Source organism: Electrona antarctica (genome assembly GCF_951216825.1).
Source record: "Electrona antarctica genome assembly, chromosome: 11".
In the NCBI taxonomy this organism is placed as follows: Eukaryota; Metazoa; Chordata; class Actinopteri; order Myctophiformes; family Myctophidae; genus Electrona; species Electrona antarctica.
The window spans coordinates 1,379,129-1,397,169 of record NC_136792.1 but is presented as its reverse complement, the minus strand read 5'-3'; the positions used below and the strand labels follow the sequence as shown (position 1 = coordinate 1,397,169).

At 43.1% G+C, this 18,041-nt stretch overlaps 1 protein-coding gene across 1 annotated transcript; it reads left to right on the top strand.

Moving 5' to 3' along the window:
• Positions 1–7,941: 7,941 nt before the first annotated feature.
• On the top strand, positions 7,942–9,521 carry LOC306932972 (apelin receptor B-like; the record flags this gene model as incomplete). Its single annotated transcript, XM_079514943.1, has 3 exons — positions 7,942–8,070; positions 8,218–8,525; positions 8,867–9,521. The coding sequence occupies 3 exons, from the start codon at positions 7,942–7,944 to the stop codon at positions 9,519–9,521; spliced, it is 1,092 nt and encodes a 363-aa protein (XP_079371069.1).
• Positions 9,522–18,041: the final 8,520 nt, after the last annotated feature.

Genomic DNA, 18,041 nt, shown 5'->3' with positions numbered 1-18,041 from the left:
AATAAAAAAGGTGTCGGGCTTGCAGGGGCAGTTTCTGTATGGCACTATAGGCTAACCTGCCTCTAGAATGCATGCATTTAGGCATACAAGTGATACTTGGCTTTTATATAGGCTATATTTTTTTTATGTGCGACCAATGTTGGGGACACATGCCTACATATTTTATCTGAGATTTGGGGACTTTTAATTGATTCAGCATGAAGACTAAAGCCTTCTTAATAAATCTACGCAAGCCGTACACGACCATGAGAGGTGGCGCAGCTTTCAGCGGAATTTCCAACCAACCCACGTCACCGTCAAGTTCACGTTCAAGTTCATGAATTCCCACGTAATGTGGGAATCCACGTAAATGCCTGTCCGCTCACGCTCCGCTCACGTAACGTCACTTTATGAGCGTAAACGCCGTTGTGAATGAGGACCATTGAACCACAAATGAGAGGCAGAGTAGGACGGGCCTTGAGTTGAGACTTTACCTAACATCTCCAAGTTGCAACTAAATGATTACTTGTTCCCCAGAGATAAAAGGTGTATTAATCTAAACATGATTATTGGATATTGCAAGCTAAGGCAAGCTTACAACAGGACATATTTAAATATTAGTAAAGTAGTGGAAGGTGGAGGGAGGCTTTAGAGCTGGACATGTCTGACTCTGTGGACAAGCAGAACATGTGGACACATGGAACTGAACAGAACAGGGCACACCAAACAACCAACATGTTATAATAAATATGTTTGTTCTACTGTGTAGAGCCTAAATGTGCAGGTGCAGTACTATTTCAACACAGTGTGGGTGTATAATTCTATTTTTGGTGTTTTGTTTGGCTGGATCAGTCACAAAAAACACACCTGACTGCAATTCATCTCATTAAAAATTAACAGTTGCCACCTAGTGGCACAACTGCTGTTTGTTTTAAACAGCAGTTCAATATAAAACCTGTCCATGCCCTCTTTGAACTCTTAAATGGTGATTCATACTTTAAACTAGACCATTTACATTTTAGATGAGTCACCACTTTTATGAGTTTATAGTAAATCAGCTTTCATTTATCCTTAGTAGCCTCACTGTTCCTTTTAGCCTTTATTATAATGAAGTGCCCTTTTGTTGTGACATCCCGCTGTTCAGGTTAAATTATTAATGGTAATTAAAGGTATATTCAGTGATTTCACTTAATTCAAATATCACTCCTTTTGTTTTGTTGTGATAATCCTCCCTACTATAGAGTGTGCTGACCATATAAGAGGTCCTCCCTGTTCCTCCCTGGGGGGGTCAAAAGACCGTAGGTTTCGTTTTTGGCTAGGTGGCCCAGCCTTCATCCAATCAGGATAGAGAGGGGCCTTCCACCAATCATGATTGAACGGGGCTTGGTGTGTGTGCTGTTACAGCCTGTTGCGTTTCTCCCCACTGTAGTGCGTGCATGTGCACATCTTGTTACCGGGGGGGTTTCCAAATCACTGAATGCTCCTCTAATTGATAATCTATTCATCTTAGTCATTAGTATCTTGTTTACTTATCTTGTTTTTTTATTGTTGGTTTAAATGTAAATTGGTGGTAGGCCTAATCAATCAATCAATCAATCAATCAATCAATCTCTTTCTACATTTTTCTCGAGGTAGAAGTCAAAGAGGAGTGACAGTGATGAATCAGATGGCCAATTCATTCCTTTGTGGGTCCTGTTTGTTACAGTTACAGTTACTGTTACTGTTACAGTTATAGCACATTGATTTGCTTAAAATATAAAGTGTATCATTCTTAATAACCTTCAATGTATTAGACCAGTGGTAACCAACCTTTTCAAGCCCAAGAGCCCATTTTATTCCCAATTGTAAGCCATGATCTACCACTAAAGTTTGTTAAAAAAAACACTTGTTTTTTGCGATGTGTGCACACATCCAGAGACTATAGTTTAAGAATAAATAACTGATAGTTATATAATTAATGCCTAAATATTAAGACAAATGTATTAGAAATATACATATTATTATTATTATGTTATTTGTTGAGGCTTTTTTTTATAAAACAAAACGCAAAGGACATGAAATTAATTGCTTATATAGCACAATATTTTGTTTCTCAGTTCGATGAATATTCACATTTACAGATGTTCAAATGACAAATGCATACAGTACATATACAGTATATATACCAATAAAGCGAAAAGTGGAGATGTCATGTTTAAGATCATTGAAATGAATGGCAACAGGATAATCACGGTCATTTCTTCGAATAGAGCTCTTATGTTCACTCATTCTCTGTTTGAACTGTCTAGTAGTTTTCCCAATATGTTAAACCACAGGGACATTTGATCATGTATACCACATGGGTTGAGACACAAGTATATATACAGAACTGTTGACAAAAACAAAGAAAAAAGAAAAAATGTTTTCGGTAACACCACATATTCTCCTCACTCTCGTAAGATAAAGGCTATGTTCAAAAAGCACTGGCACATTTTAACCTCTGAGTCTCTGACCCTGAATTATTGTCATTATTTAAGTACCCTCCCTTGTTTTCTTTTAAAGTAAAAAAATGTAAAAGACCAACTTGTACATTCTGACTTTCAGTCCCCTAAGGTTTCACTTAGACAGACCTTATTGAGTCCTCTGCCACAGGGCAATTATCCATGTGGCCATTGTGCCCAGTGTGGTAATACACACAAGACGTCCTCTTTTAATCACCCCCATACTGGAAAGAAGTTCAAGATTAACAGCATTATAACTTGTGTCTCAACCCATGTGGTATACATGATCAAATGTCCCTGTGGTTTAGCATATATTGGGAAAACTACTAGACAGTTAAAACAGAGAATGAGTGAACATAAGAGCTCTATTCGAAGAAATGACCGTGAATATCCTGTTGCCATTCATTTCAATGATCTTAAACATGACATCTCCACTTTTCGCTTTATTGGTATAGAACAAGTCAAACTACCAGCCAGGGGTGGTAACCATGATGTCCTGCTCAAACAACGCGAGGCTTACTGGATACACACATTGCAAACCCTCTACCCGAAAGGGCTGAATGATGAGCTATTATTAAATGTTATGCTGTAATCCATAAAATGTATTAATTATATTATTTATTTGAACTTCATGTCCAGTGGGGTACTAAAAGCACCATGTGTCTTCTTTTTTATCCTTTATGTCCACTCTTGTTTGAGTATGGACCTTTTTGACATTTATTTACTTCTTTAATTGTATGTTGATTTCCTTATGTATTATGGCATGACTTATATATTATTCCCTGTATTGTTGTAATTGGTGACTTTCAATAATATACTAGGAATGTTCTACAGAAGTACTGCACCTTTAAGTCACATGACTGGGTTCTTCACAGCTGCTATCTGATGAATGATTACTATATACAATTTGATTGGTTGTCTAAACCTACTGTTTTTATTTAATGTATTTAATGAATGTCAGCCTATTCTCAAACTATGCCTGAAGAAGGCCGAAAGGCCGAAACGTTGCTATGACTCTTTAAAATAAAGTTCTTGAACCAGCAAGTGGCGGTGTGGGGGTCTCTCCCCCTTCCTCATGCCACAGACATACAACATTTGTGATCAATACAGATTTTGATGGCATCGTGACTACGAGCTGTGCGGCCTCTCTCCTTTCTCAGTCATAGTTATCTCCTGCGGTCAGCACCTCCCCACTACTGGTGTGCGCTCCTACCTTCCTGTTTGTGTGATCAATAATTTGACCATGAATACATAATAAACTAAATGTGCTGCACATTTTTTAAATTATACTAGAATAATACAGAAAAGTCAATTTACGGCACTTGGCCTATAATGACATGCCCAAACAAAATGGAGATGCCAGGGTTAAAGAAAACCTTACGACCACCAGGGGACTATAAGACGGTCATTAACTGTGGCATGATGACAGTTTATTCCATATTTGAGGTTTCAATAATTGGGTCTCATCAGTACAGTTAGTGCTTCCATCGCATGTTACATAACATGAGAGAAAGGGCCATTTAGGTGCAGAGGTGAGTGGGTGCGTGTCATATGGTTATTGTAGAGATTGCTTGCTTTTCAGAGGACAGGGTTGCTTGAGGTCATGAGGAGTTGGTGACATCTTGATGAGACATCCTAGAGACAGTCTTAGACCTTGCATAGCTGTGATGTCATGCATGACAATGGGACAATGGAAACAGAAAGATAAGAGTCAAAACCATGATGAGTGATTAGATAACGATAAAAAGACCATGCCAGGATTTAAAGGAATGCACTGTCACAACTAGTTCCATGCAAGGGCTACTGTAACTTTGATCATAGGTGAACAAGCTTCTAAGTGGAGATTGTGGAAGTTGTGCATAATAGTCAAACAAACAAACTCCACATGTCTGGGGCCATCACTGCGAGCTATTCTAAATGCACGTTCTGTGTATTGGTAGTGATGGACTGCCTGTAAGTCTGACACCCGCTCACACCGGGATCTACTTGAATGGCTCGTGCGAGCTACTGGTAGCTCGCGAACCCCTGGTTGGTTACCCCTGTATTAGACATTCTGACAGGTCATTAATTTAATATTTGGCAATTAATTATGAATTTACTTATTATAGACATTTTAATGAAAATGTATTTTCAAAATACAAAATACGTATTTGTATCTCAAATACATTTCTCAGACCAGTATTTGTATTTTGTGTTTAAATACATTCTGTGACCCAGTATTTGTATTTTGTAACAAAATACATTTTGTTACAAAATACAAGTATTTTGCCCATCTCTGTGTGTAGTTACCTTGATGTTACCTTGATGTAACTCCAAATGTGGACAAGAAATTAAAAAGAAATGTTGCAGTGATTACAAATTGATAATTCAAAATATGCCCCTCATTGACTTACATTGTATGCTAAAACGGCTCTCAAAGTCACTCTTTTAGTACGTAAACAAACACAAACAAAGTTGATTCAGACAATATAGAGCATCACCAAAACTCATGGAAATTGGTTTACTGCTGGTCAAAGAAGGAGAAGATAGAGATAGATAATCTGATATGATGACAGCATGGTGTTTTCTATACATTTCGGGGGTTTACGCGGGGATTTTTTGTTTGTTGTTGTTTTGCCCTCTGCAAATAAATGTATTAATTAAAACGGCACATTTCTATTCAAATTGTCAACCTGCTATAGGCCCCTATCTGCTGAGAGGTTCACCATGGCTCAGGCCATTGTCAACCTGCTATAGGCCCCTATCTGCTGAGAGGTTCACCATGGCTCAGGCCACCTGCTATAGGCCCCTATCTGCTGAGAGGTTCACCATGGCTCAGGCCATTGTCAACCTGCTATAGGCCCCTATCTGCTGAGAGGTTCACCATGGCTCAGGCCATTGTCAACCTGCTATAGGCCCCTATCTGCTGAGAGGTTCACCATGGCTCAGGCCACCTGCTATAGGCCCCTATCTGCTGAGAGGTTCACCATGGCTCAGGCCATTGTCAACCTGCTATAGGCCCCTATCTGCTGAGAGGTTCACCATGGCTCAGGCCATTGTCAACCTGCTATAGGCCCCTATCTGCTGAGAGGTTCACCATGGCTCAGGCCATTGTCAACCTGCTATAGGCCCCTATCTGCTGAGAGGTTCACCATGGCTCAGGCCATTGTCAACCTGCTATAGGCCCCTATCTGCTGAGAGGTTCACCATGGCTCAGGCCACCTGCTATAGGCCCCTATCTGCTGAGAGGTTCACCATGGCTCAGGCCATTGTCAACCTGCTATAGGCCCCTATCTGCTGAGAGGTTCACCATGGCTCAGGCCATTGTCAACCTGCTATAGGCCCCTATCTGCTGAGAGGTTCACCATGGCTCAGGCCATTGTCAACCTGCTATAGGCCCCTATCTGCTGAGAGGTTCACCATGGCTATAGGCCCCTATCTGCTGAGAGGTTCACCATGGCTCAGGCCATTGCATTTAGTTTGTTCTGCAGCTGCATGTTTAGCATGTACAGTGCAGTAGGCAGCCATGTTTAGCATGTACAGTGCAGTAGGCAGCCATGACACAACAACTATTGAAATGTAAATTATGTCACAGTCCATTCAATGAGGTGTGAGAAGGAGCCATTATGGACAGAACACTCCATTGTTAAACAGCTCATGGGTAGAACAACCAACGATGTCCACACAACATGCTCCATATCATGTAGGCTACTTTAATTATAGTGCAGTGATAATTTGACCATGGAAACTACATTTAATCTCACATGATTAGTATTTTGTATTATGATTTAGTATCATTGTGATATCTTGATTGTTGTACACTTGTGATTCATAACTTAGGCCTGGCAAACTGTTCTTTCTGTGAATGAATTCACTCAAGCGCATATTAAATTATTATTATTATTTTTGTATATATTTTGTATTACATTTTCTTATTCACTGGACCATTCTCACACATTAGGAATAGGTTGACCAAAGGAGAAGTTCCCAATTTAATATATATTTTTTTAGGAAAATTTCAAAAATAATATGCACGTTTTTCACCAATGTTGCCCCCCCCCCCCCCCCCCCCCCCCCATATCTTTTTTTCTTTTTTTTGTGAAAAGCCATGATGCAATATTAAAGAAGAGTACCTCAAGTTGCCATGTATTGCTGTACTTCAATATATTTTGACGAGAAATATTTTGCATTGGGTAAAATATACCTGTGTGTATTTGGTGTAACAAAAGGGTTAAAAAAGAACACAATCGCGGATTTGTCCACAATGGCTAATAATTAGGCCTATTGCTTTCAATTCAATAAACAGTTGTGCTGGTCAAGTTTGTTTTTGGGGGGTTTTAACACTTTACAGATCAGCATGTTAAAACCTTTGACGTTTGCTAAAATGTTATGTCATTATTGTTATTATTCTCAAGTACCCCCCTGTAGTACTCTGTGTACCCCTGGGGTTACCCCCAATTGAGGAACAATGGGTCCTAAGTCAGGGAGGGGGCTTGGGCATGTCCTAAGAGGGAGGGGGCTAGGGCATGTCCTAGGATGGGACTAGGGCATGTCCTAGGATGGGACTAGGGCATGTCCTAGGATGCGGGACTAGGGCATGTCCAAGGATGGGACTAGGGCATGTCCTAGGATGCGGGACTAGGGCATGTCCTAGGATGGGACTAGGGCATGTTCTAGGAGGGAGGGGGCTGCTTGGGCATGTCCTAGGATGGGACTAGGGCATGTCCTAGGATGGGACTAGGGCATGTTCTAGGAGGGAGGGGGCTGCTTGGGCATGTCCTAGGATGGGACTAGGGCATGTCCAAGGATGGGACTAGGGCATGTCCAAGGATGGGACTAGGGCATGTCCTAGGATGGGACTAGGGCATGTCCTAGGATGGGACTAGGGCATGTCCAAGGATGGGACTAGGGCATGTCCTAGGATGGGACTAGGGCATGTCCTAGGATGGGACTAGGGCATGTCCTAGGATGGGACTAGGGCATGTCCAAGGATGGGACTAGGGCATGTCCTAGGATGGGACTAGGGCATGTCCTAGGATGGGACTAGGGCATGTCCTAGGATGGGACTAGGGCATGTCCTAGGATGGGACTAGGGCATGTCCTAGGATGGGACTAGGGCATGTCCTAGGATGGGACTAGGGCATGTCCTAGGATGGGACTAGGGCATGTCCTAGGATGGGACTAGGGCATGTCCAAGGATGGGACTAGGGCATGTCCTAGGATGGGACTAGGGCATGTCCTAGGATGGGACTAGGGCATGTCCTAGGATGGGACTAGGGCATGTCCTAGGTAGGAGGTGGGTCTAGGAGGGGTATATAAGGGTCAGACCACTCAGATGTGAGACACACAGTGCTGACAACTTCTCCTGGGATCACGTCCATCAGAAGTATAGCTTCACTCGGCGGGACATTGTTTTGAGGTTTCGTTAATTTGAACCTACACACACAGACTAAACATACAGATTTCAAAATACGACAACGGGATCATCAGAGAGGAACACAAAATGGAGATGGAGATGCAGAACGAAAGCGTTTACGAGTACTACGACTACGAGGAGAACCAGACGTCGTCCAGCGCACTGTGTGACTACTCAGAGTGGGGACCTTCGTACTCCGTCGTCCCGTTGCTCTACGTGCTCATCTTCGCCCTGGGCCTGTCGTCCCGTTGCTCTACGTGCTCATCTTCGCCCTGGGCCTGTCCGGAAACGGACTGCTCATCTTCGCCCTGGGCCTGTCCGGAAACGGACTGGTCATCTTCACCGTGTGGAGAGTTGCTCTACGTGCTCATCTTCGCCCTGGGCCTGTCCGGAAACGGACTGGTCATCTTCACCGTGTGGAGAGCGCGGCGGGGCAATAAGCGGCGCACCGCCGACGTCTACATCGGCCACCTGGCTGCGGCCGAACTGGCCTTCGTGCTCGCCCTGCCTCTGTGGGCGGTGTACACGGCCACGGGCTACCACTGGCCCTTCGGCGTGGCCCTGTGCAAGGTCAGCAGCTACGTGGTCCACCTGAACATGTACGCCAGCGTCTACTGCCTCACCTGCATGAGCTACGACCGCTACCTGGCCATCGTACGCTCCTCCTCAAGGTGATTATTGGAGTTTTGACTTTAATCTTGATTTGGGTTTTTGACTTGTTTATTTTTCAATTTCAATAATATAGATTTGATTAGGTTCGATATAGTTTTGATCAGTTTTAAACGTGGGGTTTCTAGTAATTTTATGAATGAAATAAAGAAGAAAAATGTAAACAAATTTTCTCCATGATTAGTTCTTTTTGAAAGTTTTGTAAACAAAAAATACAGTTTCAGGTATCTTTTAAATATTATTTCAGTTTTATAAAATGTGTATTAGTTCAAATTCAGTTATTTTCCTTTAGCTATACTTTTACTTAACTATAACAACCCCCTGTGTGTCCTCTTATGTCCAGCTCACAGCTTCGTACCCGGGGCCACATGAGGGCGTCCCTGACAGTGACGTGGCTCCTGTCTGCTCTACTGGCTGCGCCCACTCTAATCTTCCGCACCACCAAACACGAGGAGACGAGCAACCGGACCTCCTGCGTCATGGACTTCAGCCTGGTGGTGACGGATAAGAACAAAGAGAGCCTGCTGGTGGCCGGCCTCAGCCTCTGCTCCTCAATCCTGGGGTTTCTTCTACCTTTCCTGGCCATGATGGCGTGCTACTGGTTCATCGGCCGCACCGTCACGCGCCACTTCGACGGCAAGGAAGAGCAGCGCAAGCGGAGACTGCTGAGGACCATCACCACGCTGGTGGTGGTGTTCGCCGCCTGCTGGACTCCCTTCCACGTGCTGAAGAGTGCCGACGCTCTCTCCTACCTGAACCTGGCCCCGGACTCCTGTGCCTTCCTACGCTTCCTCCTCCTGGCTCACCCCTACGCCACCTGTCTGGCCTACGTCAACAGCTGCCTCAACCCCTTCCTGTATGCCTTCTTTGACGTGCGCTTTCGCTCCCAGTGCCTGGGCCTGCTCGACCTGAAGAAGGCTCTGCATGCCAGCCCTGCCATCCTGCTGTCCTGCCAAAAGACCCAGGTTCAGAGCCTGGACACAAAGTGGATCAGCTGAGCACGATGGCAATGCCTTTGGTCAGTTGTCAGGACTATAAACGGAGCTAAAGTGGCATGTCACACAGCATGTGACTGAAGGGGGTAAATTGAGGATTGTGGTGTGTTGGTTCAGACACTCGCTTCACGGGCTTCCGGTGGAAGGAATTCATGTTCGAGGCAAACTACTTAAAACTCCTTAAAACAAGGGAACAATCTGCAGTATGCCTACGGTGCAAAGCAAAGCAAAGTTACTATCTTTACCCAGGGTAACTGGACTAAGCATCAGATACTTGTTTACAGCCAGGCCCTGCTCATAGAACATTTCATGGTAGTGGTTCAATGCCTTGCTCAAGGGCACTTCAGCGGTGGTAATTTTAACGTGCCGGTCCGGGGATACGAACTGGCGACCTTCCTGTATCAAGACCGCTCCGCAAACCGTTCGGCCACCGCTGCCACAGTGTGCAGACACAGTGGGAATGTGTGTCAAATGGACCAATATGTTACTGTTGCTTATTGCAGAGATTATGCACAGTGTAGATGAGCTTGGACCTCTGGTGCCTCTTCTATCTCTGCTGAAGAACTGTATTAGTATGCCTGTGCTGCATGCTGCATGCACTGGTTTTCATGTGTAAGCACTTGATTGTTTTAATTCCAGTCTTATGGGATTTACACTTATTGGTGTTTGTGTGAATTGTTTTGCCAGTCATGCAAGAGGAGACCGGGATTGATAATTGTTGTAATGAGCGAACTTGATGTGTAAATATGTGAATACACATTGTGAATATACAGTACATTATGGAATTCAAATGTATGATTTGTAATAAAAAAGGTGGATTAACAAACAATTAAACTTGTCCGTCTGTTGCTTGTGTAGCCCCCAGCCAAGACCCCGCCCACAACAGCCCTGTAGCCCCTCCCCCCGGCCAAGACCCAGCCTGCAACACCCTGCCAATCAGGCTCAGCCCAATTGGCACGGTAGGTTGCGCGTTGGTCTGGCGAGGGGGAGCCCCGGGTTCAATCCCCACTTTCGTGCAATGCTACACTTGCTTGTTAAAGGTGCTGTAAGTGATGCTATTTTATTAATAGCTCTAAATCCACATGACCACTCAGATAAGAATTACATTTCAGTGCATTTCAAGTATTGTGGTCAAGGAGGTGCACGCACATCCCGGGGTAATTCAACGGGTGCTCGAACAAAAAAGAACAGACTACAAAAGGAAGAATAAGCCTCACACCGTTTTGAAAGCCCCCCAAAAAACGTTATTTACCAAGACGGGGTAAAAAAACACACAACGTTTGGGCCTCTGTGGCTTTCGTCAGCTACCCACCCTTCAGGTGTTTAAGTCATGCCTCAAGTCTCATTTTTATACTCTGGCATTTACAATCACAGCATGAGTTGGGGGGGCAAAACCGATGAAAAACGTGCAGTTGGGAACGTCTCCTTTGGTCCACCCAATCCTAAAACCAGTGGTTCCCAAACTTTTTCATGTCAAGTACCCCAAAATTGACGCTAATTAGCCCGCGGACCCCCATTTGAAAATACATGCCAGGGACCCCCCATAAGAGAAGATTTGACATGCATTCGTCTACGGACCCCCATTTAATGGCATTTCTATCTCTGGGACCCCCAATTTATATTGTAAAACCACTGTTAATTTAACTCAGAGTGTACAAATGGAACCAAATGGACCCGTTCTCTGAGTTACAGAGAACGGACATTGGTTCCTAACTATCTCTAATTGAGCAAGGCACCACCTGGAACTCCCTCAAGTACCCCTAGGGGTCCCCGGGCCCCACTTTGGGAACTCATGCCTAAGACATGTGAGAATGGTCCAGTGAAGAAAAAAATACAAAAATAAAAAAGTCCATTGTGGGTGTTTGGGATATGTTCTCTATCACACTATCACTAAACACGGGATAAATTCACCCCAACACCTTCCTGTAGAAAACATAGGTTCTGACTGGAGGAAACGGGCCATGTGGAGACGGGCGGGCCCCGGTTCGGCCGTATGGAGCCTTAGAGTATATATTAATAGAGACGGCACCCGGAGGAAACCCTGAGGCGAAATGGACATAGTGGCCGTATTTGTCATTGCAGCTCGAGCCAGCGTTGACTATCATTGCCCACGTTCATGTTATTGGGCCCATGACACGTGAACGCTGTTTCCTACGTGAACGCGCGCGATGATAGTCAACGGCAGCGCGTTCATGTTATTGGGGCAAATCCATCCCAGAATGCACTCTGTTCCTACCCGGAAGGAGGAGTGAAATCGCCTCATGCGCTTTTGAGCAACTTAATGCTAGTGGATGGGAGGAGAACTCTGGTGCCGTCTCTATTCATATATACTCTAAGTATGGAGCGCTTGAGTAGGACTGAGGATCAAATCCAGAAAAACCACTCTTTTCTTTTTAGTCAACTAAATCTACAATTGATTTTGTCCACAGATGTGTGTGTGTGTGTGTGTGTGTGTGTGTGTGTGTGTGTGTGTGTGTGTGTGTGTGTGTGTGTGTGTGTGTGTGTGTGTGTGTGTGTGTGTGTGTGTGTGTGTGTGTGTGTGTGTGTGTGTGTGTGTGTGTGTGTGTGTGTGTGTGGTGTGTACCACATGCTTTTAAATATAAAGAGTGCTCAGTGGTCCAGTGGTTAGTGTATATGACTCATCACTATATACTTATAGGCCTACTTTGCTTTAATTACAACTTGAATTACTTTCATTCATACGATAATTTCTTATATTCACTGTTAGGTGTGGTCTTGCTATGTCGTGTACTATAGTCTGTGTAGCTTAAGGAGGAATCTTCTTATATTCACTGTTAGGTGTGGTCTTGCTATGTCGTGTACTATAGTCTGTGTAGCTTAAGAAGGAATCTGTTAGGTGTGGTCTTGCTATGTCGTGTACTACTATACTACTATACTACTATAGTCTGTGTAGCTTAAGGAGGAATCTTGACGAGCCGTCTGTACATTCCACACTACCACTTACTGTATGGGGTGGTATTACATTGAATGTAATGTATTGTTATGAGAACAGAGAACCTACACCACTCTGTGGTGTAGGCCTCTCTTATCTCTATGCATATAAATATGGTCCAATCCCTGCTTTAGACAGATAACTACTTGTAAGATATGGCGGTGCCATTACCTTTGGTTGCTTTGAATCAGAGTTTTGTACTCTGTGCGAGCAGCGACCGGGAGCGGAGAAGAGGAGGAGTGACATGTGAGATCATTTTGGCTGGTGACATTTTGGATCAATGCCGCAGCTTGTACAGTGGCCCTGGGGAAAATATTATTAGCCAACTCTAATTGTTACTAATACGTCTCTTAACCCATTTTGGGCGGGAACCCCTTTTGGTGTTTTAAGCATTATATGTTATACTTTAGCTATTGAAAAATAGCAGATCTACAAGCTCATAGCACGCCACCGAGTGGCGCGCTACGATCTTGTAGGTCTGGTATTTTTGAAAAATCGTGAAAATGTGGCGCAAATTTGGAATATATTTTTTTTCAGAACGAACGTTTTTAACTCAAATCTTTGCTTCTGGGGGGTTCCTGGAACAACATATTTTCAGATGGAGGTCGGCGGCCAAATACAGATAATTCTGGGGGTCCTTGACATGAAATTGTTGAGAACCACTGACATAGAAACATTTTCAGAAAACTGTCAGGATTTAGAAGAGATTTGTAGAATCGCTCCCAAGTCAAAATGTGTTAAGTGTGTTGATTGTTGAATACTAGGTGTGGCATAAGGTGAGCTTGGTACTTTAGAGCGTCGCAGGCCCGCCCCCTTTCATGACGACGCCAGGCCCAGGAAATGATTCCCAATGCATTTTTCCCATAGACATTTCAAAAGGCATTTATTTAAAGACGGCTACGCCGCGGACAAAGCCAACTCGAGTTGTGACAACTCATGACAACAAACACAATATTTTGGACCAAACAAATAATTACAAAGAAGAAAAACAACAAAAAAAGTGTTGTAACCTGCCGTTTTTTTCTTCTTTCTAATTATTTGTTCGGCCCAAAAAATGGTGTTTGTTGTCATGAGTTGTCACGACTCGAGTTGGCGTTGTCCGCGGCGTAAACGTCTTTAAATAAATACGTTTTGAAATGTCTATGAGGAAAATGAACGGAGAATCATTTCCTGGGCCCTGGTAGGGGGCGGGACTGCAACGCTCTATAACAACAATCTAAACCAATTAAGCCCCCGGGCCGCAACTGATATAGTATTGATTTCAGCTGTTACAATAATGAGTACCACAGACGAATAACAGTCTAAGTCCACACTATTGATCCATAATATATAAATGATAGATAAGGGTTCAGGACAACGAGGCCTTTTCGTGGAGGGGTCAGTCTGAAATTTGGACTTAGACTGTTTTTCGTCTGTGGTACTCTTATTCCAAACCCGCTTTAATGACTTCATGACTATAAATGACTCGTACTTAATGACTATAGTATTACAATGTTATTGTCTTTTTGTGTCCAATGTAGTCATGTTAACAGTTCATAAAGTTAACATAACTATAACTAAATGCATTTGAAATTCAATAAAAAGGTTACTTCTCAGGATTCAAATTCAAAATTAGCAAAAATTATTCAGCTTTTCAATTCCAATATAGCAAAAATAGCTGATCTACAAGTTCAAAACGAGCGTGTAGATCAGCTATTTTTTGCTACGACAGTAATGTGCACTGTGGCCCCTCTGGAGTGAGTGTGGACATATATTGGCCCTCGCCATGGTCAAAGTTGCCCACCCCTGTCCTCTACGGGAACACTTGCTATGCATCCCATGTTTATAACGCATTATGAACACTTATAGGACATTATAATATTCTCATAAACATGTATAATTATATTTAAAAGCGCTCATAAAAAATCATAATACTTCATAACCTTAATCATAACACATTATAGACTTTATTATAATGACTTAATACTATTTAATAATTATACTACTTATAACACTTCATAACTTGCTATGTATTCCATGTTTATAAAGCATTATACAAATATTATAAGTGAATATAGTTTTCTTATAAACATTTATAATTGAGTACCACAGACGAAAAACAGTCCAAATTTCAGACTGACCCCGTTTTCCTGAACCCTTATCTATCATTTATATATTATGGATCAATAGTGTGGACTTAGACTGTTATTCGTCTGTGGTACTCAATTATATATAAGTACTTATAAATAATAATCTTTATCATAACACATAAGCTTATTTGGGATGCATAGCAAGTGTTACTTAAATTTGTATTCAAACAAAAAGTTTTCTCTACCTTGGAGTCACATTTTGACGGCAGTAAGCCTGTCATAATCCCCCCCCCCCCCCGTATTGAAGTATTGGAAAGTATTAAGATGTTGATATTAATTTTGTATTCATCTTTAGGGCCCCAGATCACACCTTAGAAAGCACAAGTGTCTATTTAAAACAAAAAGTGTTTTTTTGACTTGGGAGTCAAAGGACACATTTTAGTCATCTGAAATGTCATTTAGTTTTAGACACATGTTTGTCATCTGAAAAGTTGTAGATTTAGTCTAGTTTTAGTGGACTAAATATCATAAGATTTTACAATCTACAGTTGATTTTGCCAACAAAACATATTATGTTGGCAGGCCTTTATACCGTCATAATGCAAGATCTTACATTGCATGCTGAAAATAGCAGATCTACAAGCTCACTAGCTCTGCAACTCTTGCTATTTTAACACAACACAATCTGTCCGTATAAGTTTGACATACAGTACAGTACAGGATTTAGAAAGGACAACTTAGTCAATAACTCATCAAGTAGGCTTCACACATCTACAGTCACACCACTTACATACAATGGGACAAATACAAAGCACAAAAACTGATCAAATATGTCAAATTCCCACTATAGGAAGGTGAATTCACATCCATATGAAAATAATTGAGACAGACATTTTACCTTCATTTGCAGAGGAGATGCTGAGAGAAAAGACGCTGCTGCTTCATACACACTGCGCTTCATACACACTGCACACACACGCACACACACACACACACACACACACACACACACACACACACACACACACACACACACACACACACACACACACACACACACACACACACACACACACACACACACACGTGGTACAGTATGTGCCATACCTGTGGCATGATGTTGTTTTTGGAAGATTAGCAACGAAGCATTCGATAACAAAAGCATAATCCTTTATTGTTATTGTCACCGCCCGACCTCCTCCTCCCTCCAATTTGCGCAACGGGCAGACAGAGCCATGAACTGCATGACATCATGTTTATTCATATTAAAGGAGAATTCCATGCTATACCTTTATTTGTAGTTGTTACGTCCCCACCAAAGAGCAGGTGTTATTTTGTGCAAAACCTCCTTATTGGCTATTTCCCCTACCATAAGCCCTCAATGAATTGAATTGAATTGAATTGAATGGGAATTGGGTGTTGTGCTCATTCGCTTATTTCCATCGCTCAAATTCCCACTATATGAAGGTGAATTCACATCCATATGAAGATATAAGAGACAGACGTTTTACCTTCATCTGCAGAGAAGATGGTGAGAGAAAAGACTGCTGCTTCACACACACACGCACACGCGCACACACACACACACACACACACACACACACACACACACACACACACACACACACACACACACACACACACACACACACACACACACACACACACACACACACACTCACTCACTCACTCACTCACTCACTCACTCACTCACTCACTCACTCACTCACTCACTCACTCACTCACTCACTCACTCACTCACACACACACACGCCAGTGTCGAGTGTCATCGACTTCATCTGAGGTCACGCCCTCAAACTCATGAGGCTATAGCATGCCATACCTGCTTGTGGTAGAGTGCCAAACCTGTGGCATGATGTACGTACGTGTTGTTTTTGGAATAACAAAAGCATAATCATTTATTGTTATGATTTGTCACGACAAGAGTTGGCTTTTTGCCCGAGGCTTAAAAGGTCTTTCTATAAATACTTTTTGAAACGTCTGTGGGAAAAAAAATGAATGGGGAATTATCTTCCGGGCCTGTCGTGTCATGAAAAGGTGGATTATCTTCCGGGCCTGTCGTCATCATGAAAAGGTGAATTATCTTCCGGGCCTGTCGTCATGAAAAGGTGAATTATCTTCCAGGCCTGTCGTGTCATGAAAAGGTGAATTATCTTCCGGGCCTGTCGTCATCATGAAAAGGTGAATTATTTTCCGGGCCTGTCGTCGTCATGAAAAGGGAATTATCTTCCGGGTCTGTCGTCATGAAAAGGTGAATTATCTTCCGGGCCTGTCGTCGTCATGAAAAGGTGAATTATCTTCCGGGCCTGTCGTCGTCATGAAAAGGTGAATTATCTTCTGGGCCTGTCGTCGTCATGAAAAGGTGAATTATCTTCCGGGCCTGTCGTTGTCATGAAAAGGTGAATTATCTTCCGGGCCTGTCGGCGTCATGAAAAGGTGAATTATCTTCCAGGCCTGTCGTGTCATGAAAAGGTGAATTATCTTCCGGGCCTGTCGTCATCATGAAAAGGTGAATTATTTTCCGGGCCTGTCGTCGTCATGAAAAGGGAATTATCTTCCGGGTCTGTCGTCATGAAAAGGTGAATTATCTTCCGGGCCTGTCGTCGTCATGAAAAGGTGAATTATCTTCCGGGCCTGTCGTCGTCATGAAAAGGTGAATTATCTTCTGGGCCTGTCGTCGTCATGAAAAGGTGAATTATCTTCCGGGCCTGTTGTCATGAAAAAGGAATTATCTTCCGGGCCTGTCGTCGTGAAAAGGGAATTATCTTCCGGGCCTGTCGTCATGAAAAGGGAATTATCATCCGGGCCTGTCGTCATCATGAAAAGGGAATTATCTTCCGGGCCTGTCGTCGTCATGAAAACGTGAATTATCTTCCGGGCCTGTCGTCGTCATGAAAAGGTGAATTATCTTCCGGGCCTGTCGTCGTCATGAAAAGGTGAATTATTTTCCGGGCCTGTCGTCGTCATGAAAAGGTAAATTATCTTCCGGGCCTGTTGTCATGAAAAGGGAATTATCTTCCGGGTCTGTTGTCGTCATGAAAAGGGAATTATCTTCCGGGCCTGTCGTCGTCATGAAAAGGGAATTATCTTCCGGGCCTGTCGTCATGAAAAGGTGAATTATCTTCCGGGCCTGTCGTCGTCATGAAAAGGTGAATTATCTTCCGGGCCCGTCGTCGTCATGAAAAGGTGAATTATCTTCCGGGTCAAGAAAATGTGAATTATCTTCCGGGCCTGTCGTCGTCATGAAAAGGTGAATTATCTTCCGGGCCTGTCGTCGTCATGAAAAAGTGAATTATTTTCCGGGCCTGTCGTCATGAAAAGGTGAATTATCTTCCGGGCCTGTCGTCATGAAAAGGTGAATTATCTTCCGGGCCTGTCGTCATGAAAAGTTGAATTATCTTCCGGGCCTGTCGTCGTCATGAAAAGGTGAATTATTTTCCGGGCCTGTCGTCATGGAAAAGGAATTATCTTCCGGGCCTG